General features: G+C 38.3%; 1 protein-coding gene across 5 annotated transcripts in view; it reads right to left on the minus strand.

Moving 5' to 3' along the window:
• The window catches only part of TSNARE1 (t-SNARE domain containing 1), a 408,620-nt gene that overhangs the window by 151,670 nt on the left and 229,957 nt on the right, over nt 1-26,993 (minus strand). For all 5 annotated transcript variants that reach the window (XM_015856414.2, XM_032442928.1, XM_032442929.1 and 2 more), the window contains 2 exons: nt 17,008-17,080; nt 4,443-4,525 (listed from right to left, as the gene is read on the minus strand). In XM_015856414.2, coding sequence (XP_015711900.2) covers nt 4,443-4,525; nt 17,008-17,080 — 156 coding nt within the window. The remainder of the gene's footprint in view (nt 1-4,442; nt 4,526-17,007; nt 17,081-26,993) is intronic.

The raw sequence follows: 26,993 nt of genomic DNA on the forward strand, positions 1-26,993 counted from the left end.
CTGCAAATGTGAAGTATGTACAAGGCTTTTTCCTATTGCTTGCCTTTGTGATGTCAGTGAATCCAAATTAGTTTGACTTCCAAAGAGGATAGAGGGAAGGAAAGCAACCAGCATTAACTGGAGCAACACAAGCAGCTCTTCCAAAACAAGTCAGCTTCACCAGTCAGCACAGAGTCCTTCAATGAATGCAGACAAGCTGAATTTAGGCCAAACTTTGTGTCAGAAAGAATAACTAGTTTAATATGTACCTGTGGAGTCTGCATTTGTTTCTTTTTCTTCCTCCCAGTCCACCTGCAGGAAGCTATGAACAAACTGAGCAAAGCAGCATGGCTCATCTCACTGCAGCCAGCTCCTCTGTGCAATGTCCATCTCAACTAAACTCATCACAAAATCAAAGAATCATAGGGCTTGGAAGGAACTTCTGGGGATCATCTGGTCCAATGCCCTCCTGCAGGTTCCCCACTGTAGGCTGCACAGAAAAGCATCTAGTCAGGTCTTAAATGCCCTAATTTTTTTGTTATAAAGAGGCAATTTGCATGTGATTTATTTCCCTGTGTAATGTTTGCAAGGTTATTTATTTATAAGTCCAGAATTTAGAGACAAAGAGAAGAGATATGCTAAGAGAGGAAATAATGAGACTTCTGTTAGACATATCTCTGTAAGATAACAGTGTAGGAAGCAATTCCTCCTCTCTGTGAGGGTAAAATAAGTCCAATCATCTATCTCAGACACACATTCTTCAACTATAGGCAACTGTGTTTTCTTCAGTAAGCCCTTAGGACAAGAGGTAATGGAGGAGAGGTTGGATATTAGGAAAAAAATCTTCTCAGAAAGAGTGGTGAGGCATTGCAACAAGTTTCCCAGGGGCATGGTGGAGTCCCCGTCCTTAGAAGTGCTCAAGAAACATGGAGATGTGTGGTACTGAGGAACATGGTTAGTGAACATGCTGGGTATGGGTTGACGGTTGAGCTAGATGATCTCAGTGATCTCTTCCAACCTTTATGATTCTATGATTCCATGATTCTACCTTTTTTAGAGAAAAGCAAGGTAACAAAGTAAAATTGCTGAGTTCCTGTGGTCAAAAGGTGTTTCATATGGAAACAGCCTCTCTTCCTCAAGGCCTTATGTCAATATCACAGTGTTTTCATCTGCACTTTCATCATGCGTGTTTCTGCATGTACTGCAGTCATTCAGCTTAACCATTATCTCTGGTAAGAACAAACAAACAAACGAAACCACATGCATTTCTTTCTAAAATGTGACAGCTCCCACTAAACATTTTATGGCTTTGGGATGTAGTATTTTCTTCGTCCATGATACATTACAAGTTCAACTATTGCATCTTGCAGTGAAGATATAACACATATTACCCAATGTAACTCAAGTAATCCTGAAAACATATCAAATGATTTACAATGGAAATATTGTGGAAATAATGATTATGACATAATACAGTTTTGCTGCATCATTAATAGACATAAGCATTATGCTTATTGCTACATTTCCACAGTGCCCACAGAGCCTCTGAGCACAACAGAATCCTCAGTGAATTTACCTGGTGAAGCAGAGAAGTGCTGCTGTCAGGAGGTAAAGCCAATTACGGTACTCAGCATGGACTCAGACTTCCTATGGCATCTAAGATCAGAAGTGTAATAAGCAATTGAGACAATCTACTCTCTTGGCTGTCTTACTCTGCCTTTTACAACTGTAGTTGCACCTACCCCATGATGCAGCCTCCAATTGGCTTTCTTATTGTTTTAGGTTGACTTATGTTTTTATTTCTTTGTCTGCTTTTCTTGGTGGAAGAGTTTGGATGGAACATGTGAAAATTCATGCCAAATTGGAAAATTTTGTTTTTAGCACCATCTCAAGATGAACGAGAACTTCTTTCACAGCTCTTTTCACAGGCAAAGGAACTCTGTGGGAAGACTTTTATACCTGCTTAAATATTTCTCTTGTTGCATTACGCCTAAATGCTTCATTTTGAAAAAAAAAAAAAAAAAAAGGAAGTTAAAGAAATGCTTTACTGATGTTCTGTTATGTTAATGGATGGGTTGGGACTGGTGCTCCAAGTTGTATTGTTAATGCACTGCACTGCATTATATGCAAACCTTATGCTAAATAACCTGTAACTGAAGTCTTTGTTCCTGGCAGAAATTTCTTCATTAAGGTCTACAGTAGGTGTTCCGCTTCACTCTTTCAGCTGTGTTCACATTCCTGATTTCTTAATCTATTAAGAACATTTACATTTGTCAATACTCTCACAAAATACTACCTGCACACAAATAAATATTCATATACATGTGTGTATATATATACCTATAAGTAGGGATAAATAACAAACATCTGTAAGCCATTCTGTTCTACAGGACAATCCCGCCATGCTAGGGGTCATAGGTAATAACCAAATACATTATTGAGCTGACAACTTAAAACAGGAAAACTAACCAGTGAGATTTAAAACCCATTAATCTCCAAGCAGCACAGATCAATATAGAATAAGTTTTAAAGGGTGTAATATTACAGCAGCTCCCTTGAAAACTCACAAAAACCATCTGGGTAATCATTCTACCCAATCCATGCTCTACATTTCTAAAATAGCCAGAACTAGGCACACAACCTGAAAGGACAACCTAGACTTGCACTGCACTATCCATACGTATGGCAATGGCACCAACGTCAATTCCTACAAAAGCTCTTGAGGGATGTGTGACCAGAGCCTCTCTTGTCACATCACTAAGAAAAAATGTCTTTTCAGATATAGAACGAGCAGATACCAGGACACAAAACACCATACACCGTTTTACAAACCTTGTACAGCAGGCCAGCAATGTCACAACATTTTCACTCCATCTTCCATCCATATCTCATGAAAGAGGTGGCAGACAGCTGAAGTTGTGCACAGTTATCCTCATCCAGCTACCAACCCCCTACAGCAGATGTGAACTGCACGTTTTCTTTGGCATCAGAATTTATCTAAGTGATATTCTATTACACAGACTTGTTTCGAGGACATGAAAGGATCCAAGGTGTTTTCCCATAGAGAACAGTTGGTATGTGTCTCTTTATGTTCACAGCAATGATCGACTTGCTGAGACTGGCTATATCTTCATCTTGATCAACATATTTGAAGAATAAAGGACTTCCTAACTGGGTAGATTATTTCAGCAGCTCCTGCTGGTTGAAGAAAGCAGATCCTTTAAACTGCTCTGAGTTCATTTTCTGCCTGACTACTCAGACCTTCCTAGCCCAAATTGTCATTAACTCATTTACGCTTTGCGATCTGCTCTACTGTCAAGTATTAAATTTATTCTCATCTCATTTTAGACTTCCCACTCTAAAAATGCAACAGCCTATTTTCAAGGCAAATGCAGGATTAAATGCATGGTAAAACACATTATCTTGAATATATACAGCTTTAAAACCAAAATGTAGCTGAAGACCACATCTAGTTTCCATAATATCAAAGTTCTACAAAACTTCTTATTACTCACAATTCTACATTTCACCAGAAAATGAGTTGTAGATAATTTTAAGATCACATTACTCTCTTTTAAAGCAGTAAAATGTCTATGATTCCTTCTCCTTCAAGCGGGAGCTTCATCCCAGACCTGAAGAATTCATGTTGTCCGAGGGCCAAAGAGGAAGCACTAAGTATTCACACTCACCATAGCTACAGTTTGTCATAACAGTACTCAAGATACATGAAAATCACCTTGAAATTGAACCAATCATTTTATGAGTGAGGAAAAGAATGAAACTGAAGCAGCTTTTCTTCTGTCAGTTTAACATAAGAAATAACCTTTTTTTACTTCATCACTTAAAAGTAATCACTGGCATAACCATAGACCAATTCTGGTTAAGCTATTTTCAAACAAGATAAAGGTTATTCTTGTCGTTGCTGTTGTTGTTGCTTTGTATGTATGTATTTTCTTTTTGCTCCAGTGAAGAAAAACAGAAAGGTGGAAAAAATACCCAGCTCACAAGTTGCCTATAAAAAGTGCTGTACACAATTGCCATGGCTGTTATTCACCAACCACATCATGTCTCTTGGCAATTCTGCTGTTTTTGAAAAGCACTATTGCCTGATTCTAAGGAAACACTCCAATAATAAACACATATACACTTAAATGATGTACTTTTTAATGACATTTTTCCAAGAACAAGAATAGCTAATTGTTGAGTTTCCTACTGGGAAATGGCTCTTTAATATGCAGATCTCTAAATGACTACTCTAATGCAAATTGCCAATGCTACAATAATTCAGTCATGTATATATGCATGTAAACACATAGCTCTTACTTATAATACACTTAATCATCTTTCCAGGTAGCACAAATCCAATGCAACCCATGTGCCATGTGGTTCACAGACATCAAGTGTGCATTTCATTTTAAATACTACCACTGAATGTACTGGTAAGGTGTTTTAGACCCACTTACTTGGTGCTGACTTGCTTTTGCCAACTGCTCATTGGCTGACTCTACATTAGAAGATGCAGTCTCAATGTTGGCTTCAATACTATCTGCAAATTAAAATAATAGAAGATAATTACAGGGTACGAACTAAAACAAAAGCTTTATACTAACAGTGATTCAGCAGTTTATATGCAGGCATAAAAAGAGAAGCAGCAAGACTGCAAGACTTTGCATTACATAAAAAAATGAGTGCTATACATTTTGATGAATGAAGACACCTAACCTGACTGATAGCTTTTCATGCATCCTCAGACAATAGAATTATGGTAACATAGAATAACCCAAGCTGGAAGGGATCCACAAGACTCATGGAATCCAACTCCTGGTTCCATTCAAGACCACAAAAGTCCCCACAGCCTCTTCTCTGGACTGAACAAACCATGGTGACCCCAGCTGCTCCTCATATACAACTGTGTCCAGAACCTTCACCATCTTTGTATATCCCTTTCTGGATGCTAATAGCTTTATGTTGTTCTTATATTGTGGTGCCCAAACCTAAAAACAGTGTTTGAGGTGAGGCTACAGCACTGCAGATCAGGGATGTTACGAACCCACTCCCACTAAATCCAAAGGAAAAAATGATAGCACATTCAGAACACTTCAGCTGAAGAACGGCAAATCCACTGGATTAGAGTTAAACGACAGAAGCAACATGGTAGATTGGATCTGATATTATCTCATAGAGTTTGGAAGTAAACTTTATCTGCATCATGTGGGTTGACCACACTCAGGTCTCTATTTAAGCAAGCACCCTCAGACGCTGTAGCAGTTAACAGGATATGATTCATTCTAATACAGTAGCTACCTGCCACTGATCAGTTCAGATCAGTCAAAACTTCAACACCTGGATCACATTTCCAAGCTCCAAGAGAGGAACTTAGTACAGATGGCTTAGAATGAGACAAATTGCCACTGCCTAAAATTAAGGGAGATGAATCTCATCCTAAACTGATGGGTCTGAGGCTGTGGAAGCTGAGGGAAACACGAGGAATCAAAATGAGACTAGAAGGGAAAGACTGACAGCTACGCCTTGCAGCTGGCAATGAGAGAAATCCTCACTTCCATCAAAGACAAGTTTAAATTTTGGCTTCAGCACTGTGCTTAGAAAGCAAGATAATTCTGATATAAAACTTGCAATTCAAGGTTTGTGCTTTCAATGGAAATCTTAGAAAATGTCACCAGTTTGTCCACTGAGAGATACACAGCCAATAATTTCTGGCTACATGTACACTTAGTTTGCCTAAGACTTGCCATTGAAGATTTATTTAACATTTATTTACGTATTTATTCATTTGTTTATTTATTTAGAATGAATGCTTGCAGATAAAATGTAGAACAGCATTCCTCCCTCCCCTACTTCATCTCAGCACCTAGAAACTTATTTAAAGTCTTTCTTCACACCTCTGAGGGTTGTTTTTATTCATTCCTTTTTACTACATTATGCATGCTGTAGTAACTGAAAGCAAATCACGTGGCTGGCACTTATATAGGTTGAAATGGCATGATTTTACTGGTCACTTCCAATGCCTCTCAAACAACAATCTCAATGTTTTCCAGGGAAAGAGTCAGAAGTTTCTCTTCCCCTTTTCTTCTCAATACCAGGTCTCTCTCTTCCCAATACCCAAGGTCTACTTTGAACAAGTACCTAAGTGCTGCAAGTGAAACCTAGCAGCCACTTTTCAACCTTTCACTTAATAATGAGGCTGAAGGCAAGTTTCCAAGTAAAACCCTACTGCTACACGTCCACCTCTGCTATCACTTTTAAATTAATCTTATACTCCTGCTCAAAAACAATAGATATCTTGTTTCCAGGATTGGCTTTGATGTCTTTCCAGCCAGAAATTGAAGTTAACCCATAAATCAGTAAAGGCTTATTCTAAATATTTTATGAGTAGTAGGAGAAGTACAGTTGATGTTTGCTGGGTAGAACCGAGGAATAGCTTAGAAACAGGGAGTCCTTTTCTTCCATGTTTGTAAGCTAGGATAGACCTGTGTAACTGACAACTAACCACTGAGACAACACTGGTTTGCATCAATCGGAATTCAAATCCTGACCATTCAATAACATATTACTACAGCTGCAATGGGGTAGTCATGCCCTACTCATCATGTTTTGCAACCACGATCTAGTTCTTTTTAGCACTGGCTTTCCCTGGTAGGATGGTCATGTGCTGTATGTCCTATGTGAGCTGATGTGATGTTACAGGAGGTGATTGGGTCCTGGTGAGACAGTTTCTGCTCACTTGCTCTCCTAACAGCAGAACAGCAGCTTTGAAATGAGCAAAATTCCCACTTAAATGTTCTCAATAAGAATCTGTAAACTGGAGAAGAGCAGACAAAAACAAATAAACAAGCAAAACTCTATACCAAATGAGACATAAATATGTAACACTATAAACTGTGTATTTCTGCTGATTTATGCAGAAAAACAAGAGAATAAATTGAGAATCTGGGTCAAATCACAAGGAAGTACGCAGACCATATCAATAAGTCAAGAATAAATGTGTCACTCAGCAGATGTCAGCGCATCTCTGCCAAATGATAGTGATTTCTCAGAGCTTCCTTCACCTTGCTTATGTTCAGGTTTCTCTTCAATGCTGGGGATTGAGAAGGAAGAAATTCCAAAGGGATGTTAAGCTGTTAAGAAGACAGGAGCATCAGCTGGGTCTGACTTTTCCTTTGTCCCTTAGCGTGAAAGACAGTGAATTTGCTCCCAAATAGGTGAAACAACTCAGCTCTGAGCCTAGAGTTTTCCAAAGGGTCTCAGTACTCCGGATCTCGTAGTGACTTCCCATCTTCACTCTGTGATGATGAATTCATGATTGTGCTATGTTTTGGAAACAAACAAAAACTTCAAGGCAATGTGTTCACCATTTTATGAAACCGAGGGACGAGGCTGCACCAAAGCAGATGGTGGCTGCATTGAGGAATTAGGAAAATATAATTTTCCTGCCTAAACACATCCTTTCAATAGGAAGGCAGCAGAGCTGACTGGCTTTTTGATGTAACTCAGTATGATTTTATGACACACTTGTCACACACAGACAGAAGTCATGATGACCCTCAGAGGGATCGTTAACCCTATCTATTTACCTGTCTTATGAGATCAAGCCCTGCTAATGGCCAACAGGAGTCTTCAGTGTGAAATTACTGGAGCAGTAGGGGCTGGAGTGGGGTTTTTGTCCAAATATATCAATGAATCACCCCTATGACCTATGTCTTTATAGTGGCAACAATGGACTGGTTTCACAAGGCAGCATTTTCAGTAGAGCTGCTTGAAAGACAGGAAAGTGAGCTTGTAAATGAAAATTTTAAAATGCTCCCACTTGGCTATAATCAAAAAGGGCCCCTTCAGGTTTCACAGTATGCTTTTATTTTTAGCACTCCAATAAGCTTAACCCTGTTTCATCACTAAAACTTCTGACAAAAATAATCTATACCGCACACCAAGAAGTGCAGTATTAAAAAAAAAAAAAAAAAGGAATGTTTTTGTAATATGCAAAGTTTTCCTTCTTAATTAAAAGCCAAATTCGAGGGTGAAATTGCTGTCAGCATGAAAAAGATTTTTTTCCTGTTCTAATCGCCACGTTCTTGGAGTTTTAAGTGAGTCTCATTGCATGAAAAAAAGAGACTCAGGCATGAATGCTTATGTTAAATGAAGGAAAGCCACGGCAGTTTTTCCAGCCTGAAATGATTTAGGGTTAGGCATTTGCAAACTTCTATGTACAAGTCAAGTTATAAATTCGGCACAGGATTTGTAAAATAAATCTCTTCTGTCTGCTGAACTAGCACTAAATGGGTCACATTGGTATAGAGTGTTATAGGGAAGTTTTGGTGAGGTATTGGAACAGGCTTCCCAGGGAGGTGGTGGAATCACTGATCCTGGAGGTGTTCAAGAAAAGGGTAGATGATGTGGCACATGGTTTAGTAGGCATGGTAGGGATGGGCTGATGGTTGGACTAGATGACCTCAGTGGTCTTCTGCAGCCTGAATGATTCTAAGAAACACAATTTGCAGCAGCAAGAGCTGTGATTCCAATGAAAGCAGATAGTATCCTGCTTTCTATTTGACTTCAGGTCTCTAATTCTCCCATGCAGTAACACGCCACAACCCCTGGAGGGAGGGCAACAACTGCTTAAGATAATTTTCCAAGCAGATCTGAAAAAAAAAACTATTGTAACTGTCCTAAAATGTCACAACCAGCTCTTCCTGCTGATTTCCCTCAGTCAAAAGACCAAAGCCCTAGTCTGAATGAATATAAACGGCTATAAGACAATGGCCGAACACTAGCATAAATTTATAGCACTTCAGCTCCTGAGTGATTTATACCGTCCTTGAAATGCATCTTGAAATGTCAAGTATCTGCTAAATATGCATGCACTGAAAAAAATGGTATCACCATGCCAGCGGTTCACCATGCCTGCCAGGATGTATCTTCCAGGGATTTAAAATTCAAACACCATATTGCATTAAACAGCACGTGCTATCCGAGAATAAGGTGCCTCATATCACTAAGTTCAGTGCTAAAGGGCAGAGTGCAGAAATTATTACTACTTTAGTGGATGGAAAGGAATTCACTTTTCTTCCGTACAGAGAAACAAGTGGTCTCAAATAACTGGTATTTTACCAGAAGTCAGCTCATGTACATGCATGGTATGGCTTGTCTTCCTACTGCTCAGCAATCTGAGGTATCCACTGTTCCCATATAATCCTCTCATCTGGCTTTGGGTGTTCTCAGGCTCTACTTTTAGTAGTCCCAGATTTGAACATGGAGGGATATGACATCATGGAAAAAGAATCAATTCACCTTCCTTATGATTTTCTTCTTTTCTTCTGATGAAAAAAAGGCATTTCAACAAACACAACATTTTTTTGTAAGAAAATTTTTGGATATTTCATCTTCTCTTTTTCTTCCCAATAATCTCTGGAAGTAGTTTAAAAAGCAACACCTAATTGCTCTGAGAAACAGCAGATAGTCTTCTGTAGTACACACTATTTTAAGGTGCTGTAACTTCAAAACATTTTTTTTTAGTTATTTAAAATATTCAAACTAAAGGAAAATTATTTTAAACTGACATAAAATACATTCACTTCTATTATTACAAAAACAAACTAAAATAAAGATCGCAGAATCACAGAATTGTAGGGGTTGGAAAGGATCCTGAGGATCAAAGGATGCACAAGACAACTTCAAGGGTCCCTTCCTACTTAAATGGCTCTATGATCCATTTATGCTTGCTTTTCCAAATTCAGCTCATGAATAATGAGATAAATGGACAAATACCTTAATTTCACTTGCGCATTAGCATTATTCAAAAGTCCATTTTTGTCTACAGTTAACACAACACTCCTATCACACAGCTGGGTGCATAAGTGATCAAGTCTTTCAGGTCAGTCAGTTCACTGAGGAAAAGCCCCATCCCTTGAGGTATTCAAGGCCAGGCTGGATGTGGCTCTGGGCAGACTGGTCTGGTGGTTGGTGACCTTGCACATAGCAGGGGGGTTGAAACTGGATGGTAATTGTGGTCTTTTTCAACCGAAGCCATTCTACGATTCTATGACTCTATGAAATGTCTGCCTGTATCACAGGAATAAATGAGGATGTCAGGGTGTTGATTCAGAGAAAGAAATACACTTTATTTCTGCTTGCTGTGTTGAAAAGACCATATATTTTACTTAGAAAGTAAAGTCGCTGTTATTTACAAGTTTGTTTGTTTTGCAACTTTCGTGTTATGTGGCTTGTTTTGTTTATTTAACCTGCTCAAGCAATGGCCTCCCAAGCAGTGTGTTTGTGGCAGAGTATGACAGCTCCCAGCAGAAAGAAACCAACCACCTGGGCAGCTTCTAGCTGTAGGACATTTATTGCTCAATCAAAACATTTCAAGAAACTGAGAGCACAGCAGTTCCAGCAGCCCCAGTATGACTCAGTAAATTGGTGTGAGAAGAATCCTACCGGTGGCAATAAACCTCATAAAAGGAAGAGCCTTGATTCTTTTACAAAATTAGCTGGCTCATTAACTACAAGTACACCAGCCCAATCTCATTATGAAGGTCAAACACAGAGCAGCAGACAAATCTTTAGGCGTTAGTAAATTTAGAAACCTACAGTTGCAAATTATTCTTTTCCTTACGAGCCAGCAAGTACTGTCCTACCAGTAGCCAGCAATTAAAGTAAATGCAAAAGTCCATGCAAAACAAAACATCTAAGATCTGATATTAGAGATATTAGATAATGTGGCAAGGTGTTGGAACAGGCTGCTCAGGGAGCTGACTTAATCGCCATCCCTGGTGGTGTTCAAGAAACACAGAGATAAGGCACCAAGGGACAGAGTTTAGTGGGCAGGGCAGTGAAGGTTTGATGGTTGGACTAGATAATCTTAGAGGTCATTTCTAACCTTTATGATTCTATACATTTATAGGCTTTTCAGTGATGTCCAGATTCAGGAACTTGTGGAAAGTGAGAACGGTGGTATTCAAACCACTACACACTTGCCCACAATGCAATTAAGAATAGTAGTGCAGTGGGGATAGTTTACAAGAAATCTTCATTAAACTGATAACAGAACAAAATATACACATAGGCTGTATAGGGAAAATAGAGTTTCTCTGAAGAAATGGGAAGTGTTTAGTACATGAAAAATCATTGATTCCAAAACACCTTCCTGTATATAATCCCTGCACGTGCTGTGTTCTGCATTGCTGTGTAATTTCATGTTGCCACAAATGGCTAAAAGCAAGATGGATGGGAGATTTCCCAATTCATCAGGAGCCAATAAGAACATCAGGAGACATAATAGTCTCCTTGAAGACCACTTAGCTAACTTAACCAAATGAGAGACTTCATAGATCACATTCAACTAAATGTAGATATTGGAGCTGTTAAATTCAGGTATTCAGGGATCACTCTCAAGATGTGTTCATTTTCTGCAGAAGTCCCAGCAGAGACATGTAACTCCAGAGAGTTTAGTTAAGGATCCAGTTGGATGATTTCCCTACTTGGCTTGCACTAATGCATATAACAATGAACTCTTTGTCTTGCTGTTCAGGCAGTCAGATTGGAGAACGTGTGCGCAAAGGTGCCTTCCTGACTCCTGACAGTGTCTACACGTTAAACTAGCCTTCAGGTCAGAAAAGCAATAACGATAAAGCAGGCAACAGAAATGAGCTGACTTCACAGAAAGAAAGGGGGAAAAAAAAACACCACCACCATTCAAAAGCTTCCAAAATAAGTAACATGTTTGCACTCATGCAAATACTCTTTCTTTGAAGGAGGTTCATTATCATCAGGAAATAAGTGACAATGTGTTATGTCAGCAAACACCAGCATTACTCAAGGACTGAATATATTGACCCCATCATAAATTTCTTCCTAGACTGAAGGGAAGCACCAGCTGCCATGTTTATATTTATCTTGGCAGGTCTGTGGGTTCTAGCCTGGAAGACACCAAGTAACGATGTCTGCAAAGTGAGGGAGAATTCACTTTAATTAGCGTTACAAAGCTTCTTAACCTTATTATTTTCAAATATGTACTGCACAGATTTCAAGAGTGATATGAAACCTCAGCTGCATGAAGATTTCAGCCTAAATAAATAATGAAAGATAAGAAAGACAGAGAAAGTATTTTCCTTGATGCAGTAGGATCTTCTTCCAGCCAATGAGACTTCCTTTGCAAATATTAATTTGTACCCATCTTGTCTTATTTAGTGGTAGGCAGCCCTGACCATGACAGAGACTTGGAACTTTTGGATCTTTGAGATTCCTTCCAATCGAAGCCATTCTGATTCCACACTTATTGTATGTATGAACAAAGAATTAGAGACTAATTCCCATGTCCTGCTGCTGTAATCTGTGGCCAGACTCCTGCCATGTTATTGGTGTGGGGAGGTTACAGATAAGCTGGTGTTAGGTTGGTTCCAAAGTTTAGAAACACCCGAAGAAATACGTCATTTCTAGAAGTATCAAATATTCTAAATGTACAACATTTTGAGAACAACACAGGTCTTTCTTTTTGGCTTTGTGGAAAGTGATGAAGATGCGAACAGTGAATGCTGAATTGAGACAATTTAGATGACAGATGTAGATTTTGCTCCTTATTCTGCCATAAATAGTGAGACTACACATACAGGTAGGAGAGAAAAAAAGGCTCTCCTAGGTGAAAAAAAGAAAAGCATTTTCTTTTGCTGCTGGCAAATAGAATGCAATGACTATTATTCAGGTCATCCCTATTTTCTGTTACAATGCAAACAGAAGCCTACAGAGTTGGATAAGTACACACCTGTCTTCATCAGTAGCAATACAAATATTGATAACTGTGTTATCAACACATTCTTCAGACGACATGGGGATTTTAGAATTTTCTTTTCCCTAATACCAATACTAAAGTTGACTTCATGAAACTATGCCTACTTATCCATGTATGGCCAATGGAAAGACAAGTCTGCACTTGTAAAATAATAATTTTCAGTATGAAACACTGGGAATCTTCCAGCTGTTGAAGACTTGTACTTCGTTCAGTTGAGTTGTGAGCATGGAAGGGAGTGACTCCTAGCAACAGCAATCATCCCCAATGTAATTTACTTCTCTGGGTGCCACGTGCGTAACTTCAGCATAGGAAGTTCCGCACAAATGTGCATAAGAACCTCTTTACGGTGAGGGTGACGGAGCACTGGAACAGGCTGCCCAGGGAGGTGGTGGAGTCTCCTTCTCTGGAGATATTCAAGACCTGACTGGACGCCGAGCTGTGCGACGTGGTGTAGGGAACCTGCTTTGGCAGGGGAGTTGGACTTGATGATCTCTAGAGGTCCCTTCCAACCCCTACAATTCTGTGATTCTGTAATTCTTACCTTGGATGCTTTTCATGAACAACCTGTTACAATGAGAGTTAAGTATAGCAGAGGAGACAGCCCCCGTCCATCTAAAGCTTTTTGATGCTCTTCATGTATTTTACTCACTATCCTCTGAAGATCTTACCATTTGTGCTTCAGATCCCCTAAGTTTCTCCAACAGTGTCATAAGAAATTGTCTGTTTTGTGTTCTCTCTTCATAGATTCATTGTTAGAGACTTCTAAAGCAGTGGATGAGTTTTGGTGGCCTATTGCATGAGCTCATCAGTCCCATGTAAGCTCTGCCAGGCTCACTCATCTTAGTTCAGGCATATTGCCCTGGATGCAGAGGTCACTAATACAGAACTGTTCCTTGAGCAGAAGGGCTGAAAGCAAAAGAAGCCAGCTTCTCTGTATGTTAATTAATAAGATAATATGCCCATTTTATGGGAGGACTTGGTACACAAACTTCATTCAGCTTGATTATTTCAATGGAAATTGCTGTAGAGACTTGTGGTCAGTTATGCAATGGAAAACCTTGACAGGGACAGAAAGGAGCTTCAGGAAGAGAGCTGGATCAAGACTGGGATAGAAAGTGCATGAGATGGGATTTGTTTATGGAAGGAGAAATCCCTTTTCCTGTATTTGCAGTGAGGTTTCACAGAGATGCTTTTGCCAAGAGCTCCTGTAAATCTGTTTTGAAAATACTCTGCTAATTCAAAGGCTAGCAACATTACCAGCTTGTTTTGGCTTTGAGGTTTGGACTCGCTTATACTACAGTGCTCAGTTAAATATCCCTATCAAAGGGATGCCATGACTTGGAATGTACACTTTTGCAGATGACAAAAAATAACAGAGATGCACGGCACCAACTCTGCATTTCCCCTTTATTTCCTCCCTGCCTGACAAAAATTGTTCTCTATTCTACGGAGTGTTATGGATTTTCTCATTAAGGAAACAGCCCACAGAGCAGCAAAACTTCCTTTAAGGTTTTTCAAAGAAATATGGGTTACCCTTCCTGTGCTATGCATATCTCAGACAAGTTCTTTCCATTAATTCTCCCCAGCTCAGAATGAACAAAAGTGGTTCACACTACAGTCCTGGTTGGATATATATATATATATTTTTTTGCTGAGTGACGCACCTCATATTCCCTGGATATATAGTTTTCTTGTGTCTTCTACATTAACGCACACACAGATTTCATTTCATGCATGTAAGAGGAATGCAATAAAAAAGTCAAACAAGGGTCAAGAGAACTGTCCCTTATCGTCACTGATGCTGTATTTTCACTGTGGGAGTTTTCTCTTCAGCAACTGACTCTTAATCTCACTTATGTCTATGTAATATGAATGTCAAAGGATATACAATGGGATATTTCAGCAATTGGTTGGGAAGATACCTTGAATAGCAGCCACAGTGAAAAGATGCTTCCGAGGAAGCTACAAAAAAAAATCTGCTGCAGAGAAATGGGAAGAAGGAACAACACTTCTGATGGTGTAAAACCAAAACACAACATTTTATACAACTTCCTCACAGGCTACTTAATACTAGGCCACTTCTATGCATGAACAACATCCCAAAAATAATAAATGTTGCCTTAAGAAAATTGGTTACAAGGATCTTGAAGCTAACTGATGTATGCTCTCATGTCCCTCAAGGCATTAACATCTGATGTACATTCTGGAGATGAATTAGGCACTGAAGTTGTAGATGTTTAAAAAATAAGCTGCTCAAAAAAGAAAATGAAAAAAAGGAAGGGAAAAAAAATAAAATCAAAACAAGAAAGAATTGGTAGATATTATCTTAATTTTGTTCAGCACCTGTAAACCTGAGTAGTGTTTCTCAGTGGGATGCAACAAGCTCATTTCAGTGTGAAAGGAGATATCAGATGCTAATAGAAACTTGCATAGGTTTCAGCTTGGCAAAACAATGCAGAGTGCTTAATAAACAACAGAGAAGATTTTCTTCTTTTATGATTTACATATAACTACCTTAGGACTTGATCCACCTCCCAAGAGCACTGGTAAGTACTTGAAGTGAGCACTGCAGGTAAGTAATATCTTCCTAAACTTCACTTCTCTGATGTTTAAGTCCCTCATCATGGCTTCAGGACTGTTAGCTCTCCAACCTTTTTCCCTTAAACGTGGGAAATTGCTTCGGAAGCACTTCACAGTATTATCATACACACACACACACACACCAAAAAACAAAAACAAACAAACAAACAATAACAAAGAAAAAAAAGAACAAAGAAAAAGTAAAAAAAAAAAAGAAAAAGAAAAAAAAGAAGAGAAAAAAAGAGAAGAGAAAGAAAAAAAAAAAAAAAGAAAGAAAGAAAAAGACTATAAAAGAAGAAAGAAAAGAAAAAGAAAAAGAAAAAGGAAGAAAAAGGAAAAAAAGAAAGAAAGAAAAAGAAAAAGAAAAAGAAAAAGAAAGAGAAAAGAAAAGAAAAAGAAAAAAGAATAGAAAACGAAAAAAGTAAAAAAAGAAAGAAAAAGAAAAAAGGAAAAAGAAAAAGGAAAAAAGAAAAGAAAAAGAAAAAGAAAAGAAGAAGAAAAGAAAAGGAAAAGAAAAAGAAAAAGAAAAGAAAAGGGAGGGGGGGAGAAAAAAAAAGAAAAAGAAAAAGAAAAAGAAAAAGAAAAGAACAAAGAAAAAGGAAAAGGAAAAAGAAAAAGAGAAAGAAAAAAAGAAATAAGAAAAAGAAAAAGAAAAAGAAAAACTGAAGACAAAAGAAAAAAAAAGATTGAGAATCACGTTGTTGCTGTTGAAGATAATAATAGAATTATTTGAGTAGGAAGGACCCTTTAAAAAGTCATTATCCAACCACCCTGCAATGAACACGAACATATACAGCTAGATCAGGGTGCTCAGAGCCCTGTCCAGCCTGACCTTGAAGGTCTCCAAGGATGGACCATCTACCACCACTCTGGGTAACCTCTGACATGTCTAGCAACTTCTCTCATCTCCATTCCCAAGAGTCCTTCACAATGTTCTTAGCCACTGGCTGCTATCAAACAAAAAGAAATAACTAGTAGGCAGAAGTTTCAGACTATATGGGTGAGTAGTGTCATAATGGTTGCATAATGTACATTTAGTCAGGAACTGTCTGTAATGTGGAGACAAATTTCTATTTAGGAGAAACAGGACATTTAATTTAACTTAATTTTATTTTTTTGCCACTTTACAGTAATAACAATAACTACTACTGCTATTGTCATTTTTTAATTACAACTCCAGTATCTCCTTCTAGTTAATACTACATATTCTTCACCTTCTTTGCTGCAGTCAAAATTGAACAAATTTATCTCACCTCAAAATCTTTTTTTATGCTAAATACGTCCAACTACTCCAAATGTGAGAACGCTGTTGCACAGAGCAGTTTGTCAGATCAAAACATCACTAAGTATCCTTAGTATCCAACATGCACAAAACACAGGAAAATTAATTGCAGCATCACAGTTTCTTCTGGGGATCAGAAGGTTGTGGATGCCCCATCCCTGGAGGCATTCAAGGCCATCCTGGATGTGGCTCTGAGCAGCCTGGTCTGGTGGTTGGCAGCCTTGAACATAGCAGGGGGTTTGAAAATAGATGATCATTGTGGTCTTTTTCAAACCAGGCCATTCTATGATTCTATGAACACACAACAACACACTAGAATGGAGTAGGAGCTCAACAAAACTCATACTTCAACAGTGATACCTACCTATTGTGTCTCCTTGCTCATGGACCATGGAGGCCAGGTCTTTAATGATCTGGTTCACATCCAGCATGTCACTCTGAAAAGACAGAAAACATAAAAGACATTTTTTGTAACCAAGCTTTGTAACAAGAGGAAAAAAACAGAAAGGAAAAAATAAATAAATTAATAAATAAAATAAAAATAAAAAAGAGGGGAAAAAAAAAAAAAGAAAGAGAAAAAAATAATGAAGAGAAAGAATAAGAAAAAAAGAAGTATATGTAGAATTAAAAGAAAAAGACCCAGTGCTCCACACACCAATGGTAAATCAAAAATCCCTTTGAACAATGCCATGGTGTATTGGATCTAAGCAAGCCATTCATCCTAAAGTGTAGATTCTTAAATAGGAGAAGCCCACTTTTAGAATGGCATCCATCTGGTAAAAAAATAATTTGTAAATTGGTGGTGATCCAATAAAAAAATCACTGAATTTGAATCTCCTTACTGGTAGACTATCAACAAATCAACCCATCAATCAGCCCTTGTTCGATCAATGCATTCATTTATACCTTTCTAAATATAACAAAAGTAAAATTAATAGATTAAATGCAGAATTAAGATGGCAATCTACAGTGACTTTGTTTCCCTGCTATCTGTACAGTTAACATATACAAGAGCAAATGAGAGCATATTTGGACCTTTTATTCAGCTGCCTTTTATAAAAACAATTAGCTTAGCAATAGCAGACAAAATAATGCACTACCAGTAAGGCAACATTAGCAGAGCAGAAAAAATAAGACACTCAAGCAGGATGCATTTAGTTTAGCTGCACAACTTAAAGAATCACAGCTACATTTACTTTCTTCTAGTCTCTGGGTACATCTCTGATTGCTGTTCTTCAAAGATAATCAAGAGAGGCCTCTCAATGACACTGGAAAACTTCCAGTGCTTTTGGTTCATCCCATCAGGTCTCATAGACGTTATCAAGGAATCATGTAATTGTTTGAGTTGGAATGGACCCTTAAAGACCTTCTAGTCCAACTCCCCTGCAGTGAACAGGGACATCTACAGCTCAGTCTGGTTGATCAGAGCCTCCTTCGGCTTGGATGAAGGATGAAGGTACGTTGACTTGGTATAAATGCCCCTTGGCCTGATACTCTATCATCCTTGCTACAGACCTTCCCTCTTGTCCCAGAACCCAGAGATTCCTGAGGAACAGTCTTACCAGAAGGCATTAATCCATACTTTTCTGTGTCCTTTGTCTTTAGTTCTCATGCCCTGCTGACATGTCTTTTCAGCTTTTCCTTCCACTCTTTCTCACACACATCCCCAACTCCTGACTCCCAAACATTTTGTTGGCAGATTGCAATCATGTCTGACAGAGTGGCACAAAGATATTAAGTTTCTAAGAATTTCATGGAAGGAGAAGATAAAAGGGTTTAAGGAAAACCTGGCAACCAGACAACAGAGAATCCAACACAGAGAAATGCGAGTGCATTGATTCTATAAATATTTCACTGGTAGATAGATACCAAAAAATCCAAACAACACATAAAAAGGCACAACAAACCTGACTTCTTTAGTTCACTCACAGAATCAATTGTCTGGATAACACATAAATCATAAAATCAAAATCAAACACAAGCAGCACTACAAAAAAAGCATCATTAGATCTGCACAACAGAGGAGCAGCAACATATGCCTAACATGACATCTAAGATCAAGATGTTTTCTTTAACACTGAAAGTGTTTCTGAAGAACCTGCTTCTCCCAGAGCTAATTGCACAGTAATTAATTTGTCTGTTTGGATCCTGTTGCAGCTCTACCATCATGCTAAAAAGTCAGCTTGTTTCCATCTCGCTTCTAAAGAATTCAGAATTTGTTACGGATCAATCTAGGAAACAAAGAACAAAATGAATACACATCCTTCTGAAGTTCGTTATAAGAATCTAAGCGGCATAACATTTAATCATAAAATGCAATAGAATCAAACTCATTGGCAATAAAGCCTGAGAGTACCATTGTGAATTTGTGAATATGTTAAAAATGTTGAATAACTGAGGAAGTAGGAGAAACAAAAGACTTAATATATATATATATACATATGTGAGGAATCATAAGAAAACAAAATGACAAAAAACAAAGATTGGGTTAATGCATCACAAAATGCACTTCACTGATTCACTTGTCAGCCTAAATGAAGCTTTAATCATGTATGGTATTATTCATAACTTGTAAATTACATAGAATGTTTTTTAAAAGCAATAATGTTTAAGTAACATTTAAGCTGATTACACCACACCACACTGTAGTCATAAATCACTCACAAGGAATGAGGAGATATTTGTTGTGATTTTTTTGAAGGGGAGTTGTGGGGTTTTTTGGTAAAACCTTTTATGAGAAGAAGGTTTGGTATAGTATGAAGAAATGAGAATTAACTTGAATGTGTCGCTCTGCTCTCGTTTAACTGCTTAGTAAAAATGATTAAGGAAATATTAAACAAACATATAAACAAACAAAACACTGAAAAAAGGCCATGATGCTCCTTTGTCGCTCTTGGTTAAACTGCCATTAACATCAGTCCTCGGTTTCTGCTACAAACAACATAAACACAATTATTTCTACACTTCAATCAGTCCATTTTGTTTTGCTCCACTTCTTTTAAAGCACTTCAAGTGAGCACAGGCTAAAATTTGTCCTTTCATTTCCATCTAACATTAGGTTAGATGGAGGCTATTTTAATATATCTAATTACACCTCCACTCAGTTTTTGCATTGGAATAAACTATGTAGGCAGTCTGGTCCTACAAGGATCAGATGGGTCCACACAGGGTCCTCCTCAGCTACTTTAACTGCAAGGAATTGGGCTGCCTGCTTGATGATTCCAGGATATTATGATGAGAAAGGGAGGAAGGAGAAGGGAGGGAATGAGAAAGGAAAATCACACAGTATATGAACTATCATGTCTCAGATTTGTCATTTTTATTCAATTAGTTGTGAATAACTTTGTGGCTGTAATGTATGGATCTCTTTCTAATCATTGTATCAATGCTTAAAATTATTGTTCAGAAAATACGGGTTCTTTAAAAGCAGATTCTGAGGTGGAAGGAAGAAAAAAAAAACGTGGCTACTCAGTGTAAGTAAAAACAGCAGAGGCAGTTGTAAGGCACAGAGTACAAAGCAATCTGACCTGAAGGAAGGAATATGTTGAATAATTAAACCTGGCCATGTGAAGTTTCCAAGTACCTGATATATGTAAGCAAAACAAAAAGAAAAAAAGAAAAAGAAAAAAAGAAAAGAAAAAAAAGAAAGAAAGAAAAATAGCTAGAAATAAAGACCATCTATAATGGCATATACCCAGCAGCTATGTTTCTGCTTCTCCTTGCCAGGTTATCTCTATCATGAAGTACCTCTGAACTTGCCAAGCACCAGAGTTTGTTAACAAAATCAAATTGCACTGTTTTCCCCAATTTAGCACACAGTATGCAGAACTCGGAGTGAAATAAAGCTCCTCATAAATCTTTCTGACTCCACCAAAACTGGGAGTACAACAGCAGCCCCCGTTTTAAAAATGGATTCTTCCTGCCAGCTACCTGGATTGGAGTTCCTTGTTTTTTAATCGTCAGCCTCAACTCGTCAACAATTCAGACCTTACATTCAGCAGCAAGAGGGAGATTTAAATCATTCATCTATTTTTAGATATTTTTTTTTTTCCCAAAGGAGAAGTTTATGTAAGACGAGTCATTCATACAGTCAGAATATAGTGAAAATAAATGTCACACGATAAAGATAACCAAAGGAAACAGAGAACTGCCAATTAACAAGTAATGTGAATGAGAAAACCAGAGAAACATGAGAGTCTGGAAAGCTAAAGAACTGAAGCATTTACTCAGGACAGACCAAAATGTGTTTACTAACACTAAGCAAAAATGGAAGAACTAGAAGAGTAATTTCACCTGACTTGGTATGTGAATAATGTCACTGTGAAGTACTCAGAATTTGGAAAATTTCTTAAATTCCAACCCTTTGCACACAGTAACTTTTGGAAATACGAGTTTGCAGATAAACTGAAACTTTACATTTCCCATTTTTCACTTCAGCAAGACCACAATCTCAACATTTTAAAAATGAATCTGGGGACAAGTTGAGTCGTAAAACTCAGACATTGTTCCCAAGATGGGAACAACCTTATCATAAATCCCAGCAGCCTATTTCCCCGCAGAATGAACATTACTGAGATAGTCACCAAGACAGCAAATAAGTAAACCTCCCCTCACTTCCACTTTCATGACTAATGAGGTGAAGATTTATTGATACTGAAAACTTAGAACATAGCCCTGACATTACTCACATTCTAAGGACACTTCTGTATTCCAACCACAAAAACAACACTAAATAAACCAGAAAGGGGAAACATGCTCTCTGGAAAAGGATGCAAAAAAATAAAATGAAAATAAAATCACATACTATCAATATTTTCTTCATCCTACTTAGCAGAATTCCAGAATCCTTTATCAGTGTTAGCCCAAAGGATAACTCACACATGCTTCTAAGGATCTTTGATTAAGTTTGTGTAAAATTTGGGATCAGAAATATCACTGGTCTATTCTATTTAACATGCTGGTATATATGTGTACTTGCAAGCTATCCATTCACACTGTACAGGACTACCAATTAACAACTATGCTATTTACTGGCTAAACGTTCAGGTGATGCTGAAATCTACAACTGAGGTGCCATTCTGCCCCACCACCTTGGAAAAAAGCTATAAAGTAAACCCAAAGGAAATTATGAAATGTGTAATATCCAGGTGTGCACACTCTCAAAATGAAACAAACAAACAAACCCTACTACTTACCCTGAGGTATTGGAAAAGGCTGCCTAAGGAGGTGGTATAGTCACCATCCTTGGAGGTTTTCAAGAATAGCATAGAGGTGGCACAGTGGGACATGGTTAGTGGGCATGGTGGGGATGGGCTGATGGTTAGATTAATTGTTCCTAGTGGTCTTTTCCAACTTGAATGATTCTATGATTCTTGAGGGGGAAAACAAGGAAGAAAATAACTCCACAACACCCAAACACTTTGTAGTGTCAAGTATGTTCCACCAAAAAGATGCTGAGATGTTATACATATGCTATCATATCTGCAATACCAATGGGGCATTTCTTATTCTTTAGTCCGGTACATACAAATAATATATACAAAGTACAGAGAGGAACTAATCCATGCATGGTGTCTATCTATCCCCTTTCTCTTCTTAAAATCAGAGAAAAGAAGGGATAGGAAAAACCTCATATAAAAAGTCAGCAAACTTCTCCGATGCTAGATGTGCATAAGCTAAATCTTGCTGTAACAGTCTTTCAACAAATATTTTTCTCTTTGACTGTGGCTGGGAAGAAAAAAAATGGTATTCTATAAATCAAACTGATTCGACCTAAGCAGCAGCATACCAGCAGAAAATTGTTTTGAGGGCAGAAGCTATATAGAACAGCATTTACAGACTGAATTAGACCTCCTTTGGGACAGCACAAGAGCCAGTGTGGGGAGTTACTCTCTTCCTCTTGCTCACTTATGTGTGCTTTCTTTCTGTTTTGTTGGTGCTGTCATCTTGGGAGGTGTAGCACTGCATTGCATAATAAAAACAGTTGTGTGTAGATGCAGCATGTTAATCCCACATCTTCCTGGGGGCAGTGGAATCAAGAAATGTGGCATAAACATTCTTCCTGAACAGCAAAATCCAAACAGTGATGGTGTGAAAAGGGAGGTGAGGGGAGGCCTCATGGCAGCCTACAGCCCCGCGAAGGGAGCTGAGGGGCAACACTGAGTTCTGCTCTTTAGTGTCAGGTCCAGGGCCAGAGGGAATGGCATGGAGTTGCATCTGGAAAGGATAAGGTGGGTGTCAGGAAAAGATGCTGCACCAAAGGGCAGTGGGCACAGCCAAAGCTGTCAAGAGCTCTCAGACTCAGGATTTGGACTTCAGGTGTGAAGCCAGGATTTGGCTCCATGACCTTTGTCTGTTCCTTCCATACCAAGACATGCTTTGATTCTACGACATGCCTTGATCTCATAAGGCAGAGGCGAGGCTTTAGTAGAGAGGATCGCAACAGGGATGAAAAGAGCTCCTCAAAACAGCCAGCTGGGAACATTATTCATTATGCCCTGAGCATTGACCCAAGGATAAGTTTAACCTACCATACTCTCCTCAAGGCAAATGTTTGAGCAAATTTCTATGTACTGAAGAGGGCAAGGCTGGAACTTGGGAAATCCAAAAGAATATCTTTGAAGCAGAGGCAGGAACAACAGCTGCAGAACTGGTAAGAACAGAAAAGGTATCAACATATTTAAAGCAGCTCACTTCCCTTTGTCCACCCTAATGGACATCTCACATATCTTGTAGTTACTCTTTATTTTAATGATGTTCTTGAATGAATTGGGCATAAGACCTCCCAAGTCACCTTCTCTACCACCCTCAGAACACCTTCTGACCAGCAGCAATCTGAGAAGGAGTTGTTTAACTGCCAGTTCCCCTCGAAAGCTCCTCTCCCCTTAGCCATCTAACCATGTCTGTAGACTAGACTTGACAGCTTGTGTTAATAATAGGTCTCATCTTTTGTGATACTACCCAAAAGGTGTGATAAGGTGCATGAAGGTGCTATAGCACGTAACTGTGAATATTTTGCTAGCATCTTTTAGTCACCTTTCTCTAGTGCTTCACAATTGTGTATTTAAATCACATCACCTACAAATATTCACCGCTATCATTACCCTCCACATATTCTATGTCTCTCAGTATCCTTTCATATATATCACAGACTGTTTAGGACAGATATTTTCTTTCATGAGAACTTAATCAGTTCCAAGTCCATGCTGAAGGTCAGAACTGAACTGGCGTCTCAGGGAAATGGGATACTACAAATGATAGGAATAGAAACTTTGACCTTTCAAAGCCATTTAGATGGGGAAATGTGAGATGAGTTAATGGAGAACCTCACTAATATATCTCATTTCAAAGAGGTATCCTCATTTTATATTTAGGAATCTGAAGCATACAGGAATTAGCAAAGATCATATAAAAAAAATCTGGTTAACCAGGTTTTGAACTTCTAATTAATCTACATCCAAAATTATACTTAAAGGCAGCAGCTGTTAAAAGTATTTGGCTTTGTATATATGTACATACATGTGAGCACTCGTACAGCCATATATACACATTTATTCTTGTATACCCAACCACAAACACATCCTCTCATACAAACAGTAACTATATATAAAGATACACTAATATTTTTAAGATCTCACTTACTTACCCCCAACATGCACCAGGTGTTAATTGGGCATTTAAGGCTTAGCAGATTGCATTTAAGGCTTAGCAGATAGCCTATTTCAGTCAACAGTAGAGCAAAACAGAACCTAAATCTCACATGTTTTTCCTAGCTAATCATTTGTTGAAAGATAAGCAGGGATGCTGATATGTTCTGATAACAGGCTAACAAACAAATATTAGTCTGCTTTGCTTAGTTCTGACAACAGCTTCTGTATTGATATTATTTTATCTTAATGGTAGAATGGTTTCATATTTAATGTGATTTGGACAGGTTGTTCAGAGAAGCTATGGATGCCCCATCTCTGGAGATGTCCAGGCGAGGTTGGATGATCTACTGGAAAATGCTGGAATAGATGATCTTTAGAGGTCCCCTTCAATATCAACTATTCTATTACTCTGCAATTCTATGGTTCTATGATTCTTTAATATCAAGCAATAACTTATCAGAAAACCAAAAAATAACATCTGTATGGAGAGCAAAAGAATTATTAGTCAAGGTGCAGAGCAAACAGATGAGTGTATCAAAACTCATCTGTGATGGATGAGATCAGGTGCATTTATACATTCTGTTGTGCAAAGCCATTCCTCCATTTCCAACCCTCTCATCTTCTCCTGGAAAGTCATAGAGTCCCCAACTGCTCACTGCCCACAGTGAAAGCTGTAGGGAGATTCACAGCATATGTAAATCGAAAGGGAAGTGATTTCATCACTTTCGCAACTATAGAATCATAAAATTGTTTGAGTTGGAAGGGTCTTTTAAAGGCCAGCTGGTCTGACTACCCTGCAATGAACAGGGACATCTACAGCTAGAACGGGTAGTTCAAAGCTCCATCCAGCCTGTCCTGGAATGCCTCCATTGGGGCACTCATGGGGGAGAATATCAGCTCTCCTCTGCAGAAGGGGTAATGCCACTATCTTATTTCCCTTTCCTCACCGTCTGCTCTTAATGCATTTTATTAACACAGCTGGTGCAAATCTCTGGGATATTATAATGCACAATTGGAAGCAGTAAAATTAAAAATCTATTAGACTGGTCACACCTAACATTTGTAGTTTACGTGCTGCTTACTTTATGAATTTATTTGGCCAATGACACAGAACAACTATTTGCATCCAAATGACAAATGCAAAGTTTAGCTTTCCCACAAACAAGCTTCTAGCTACTTTGTGACCAAAGAAAGATCAATATTCTTGTGTTTCCAACAAAGCACTGAGCCGCATATGAAAAAGGCCAGCAGGATAGAAATACTGCTTCTGATTTCTGCTATGCCATAGATATTCTTGTATGACTTTTGGGTAAGTCGTCTGTCCCAACCTCCTGTGAGGTGCATCAAGGGGTCCATTCCATAACAAAGCTTATTTACATTTATGGGGCAATCTGACTGGTGCCACAACAGATGAATAAAACATACAGAAAGAATAAATGCAAACAGAGATAATGAATTGCTGATATTGTGGCATTCATATTCTGGAAACAGAAATGCCTATTGATGGAGAAAAGTTCTGAAGTTATATAACCATTAGAAACTAGAATACAAGTCACAGCTTCAGGGGTTGTGAAATTTGCTGGTCTGACGAAAGGAGAGCAAAAATGAAATACAAAGCAGACATAAAAACAGCCACATCAAGTGGAGAAGAGCTGTCCACCCATAATGATCCACTGCCTTGTCTGAGAACAGTCTTTTTTCAGCAACAACTCAGTCTTTTGCAAGAGTTGGGCAATAAACCCACTGATTAGATGCAATTGCCATGAACTGGTTCATGATGTGGATACCTGTCCACCAGGAACTATTAGTTTGCATTATACCGTTATTTTATATCAGCTTTCAAACTGCTCCAATGAGCCACGGGATTCTTCAGCGACAAACTGCAAGGAGATACATGGCTTCATACTGTAACCTACTTTTTAATTTGTTTTCAATTAATCTATTTGTTTATTTATTTATTGCAATAGGAATGCTATTTGGGGATGTGTAAGTTATTTTACTACTTATAGCTATGCATTTTTGCAGCTGTTCAGAAGATCTGCCAAGAACTAAGTGACCAAAGATATGGAAATTCGTGTCCAAACTCCAAACTCAGTATCTTACACACTGACTTTTCCTTTAGCATCACCTACTTTCTGCCCTGGGCTGAAGTATATAAACTAATACAAGTAGTGTGGGAAGTAGCTGTAATCTATCTCACTGCCTGATACCAGCCCCAGGAAAGGTAGTTTATTGCAGGCAGTACGTTATCTTCAGAAATGGTAACGGTGCAAAGATTATGACAAAAACTTCAACTTTTCCTACACTTTGTTTGCAGCACTATTAATTCTTCACTCTGGATTTATTTCCATGAGGGTCATTTAACCAGAAACATACAATGAAGAAATACGTTTCCTTTTTAGGAGTGTTCTGGGAAATCAAGCAATTAGTGCAATCTTAAACTGTCATGTATTATCAATTGCCACTCAATTATTTTCCTTGAGTAAAAACCTGATAGCAGAATCTGATCTGCAGATATGAACTGCTGCATTCAGCAGCTCTCGTTTTTTTAGGTGCACTATTTATTCTTGCAAAATAAAGGAAAAAGAAAAAATCTAATTTTAACTGAAAAGGGAAGGATGAAGAGACAATGGAGAGGAGAACACTGACAATACATAGTGTTTTTTCACAATTTGCTGCTGTATGGCTTTAAGTTGTGCCA

This window comes from Coturnix japonica, chromosome 2 (genome assembly GCF_001577835.2).
Source record: "Coturnix japonica isolate 7356 chromosome 2, Coturnix japonica 2.1, whole genome shotgun sequence".
Taxonomy (NCBI): domain Eukaryota; kingdom Metazoa; phylum Chordata; class Aves; order Galliformes; family Phasianidae; genus Coturnix; species Coturnix japonica.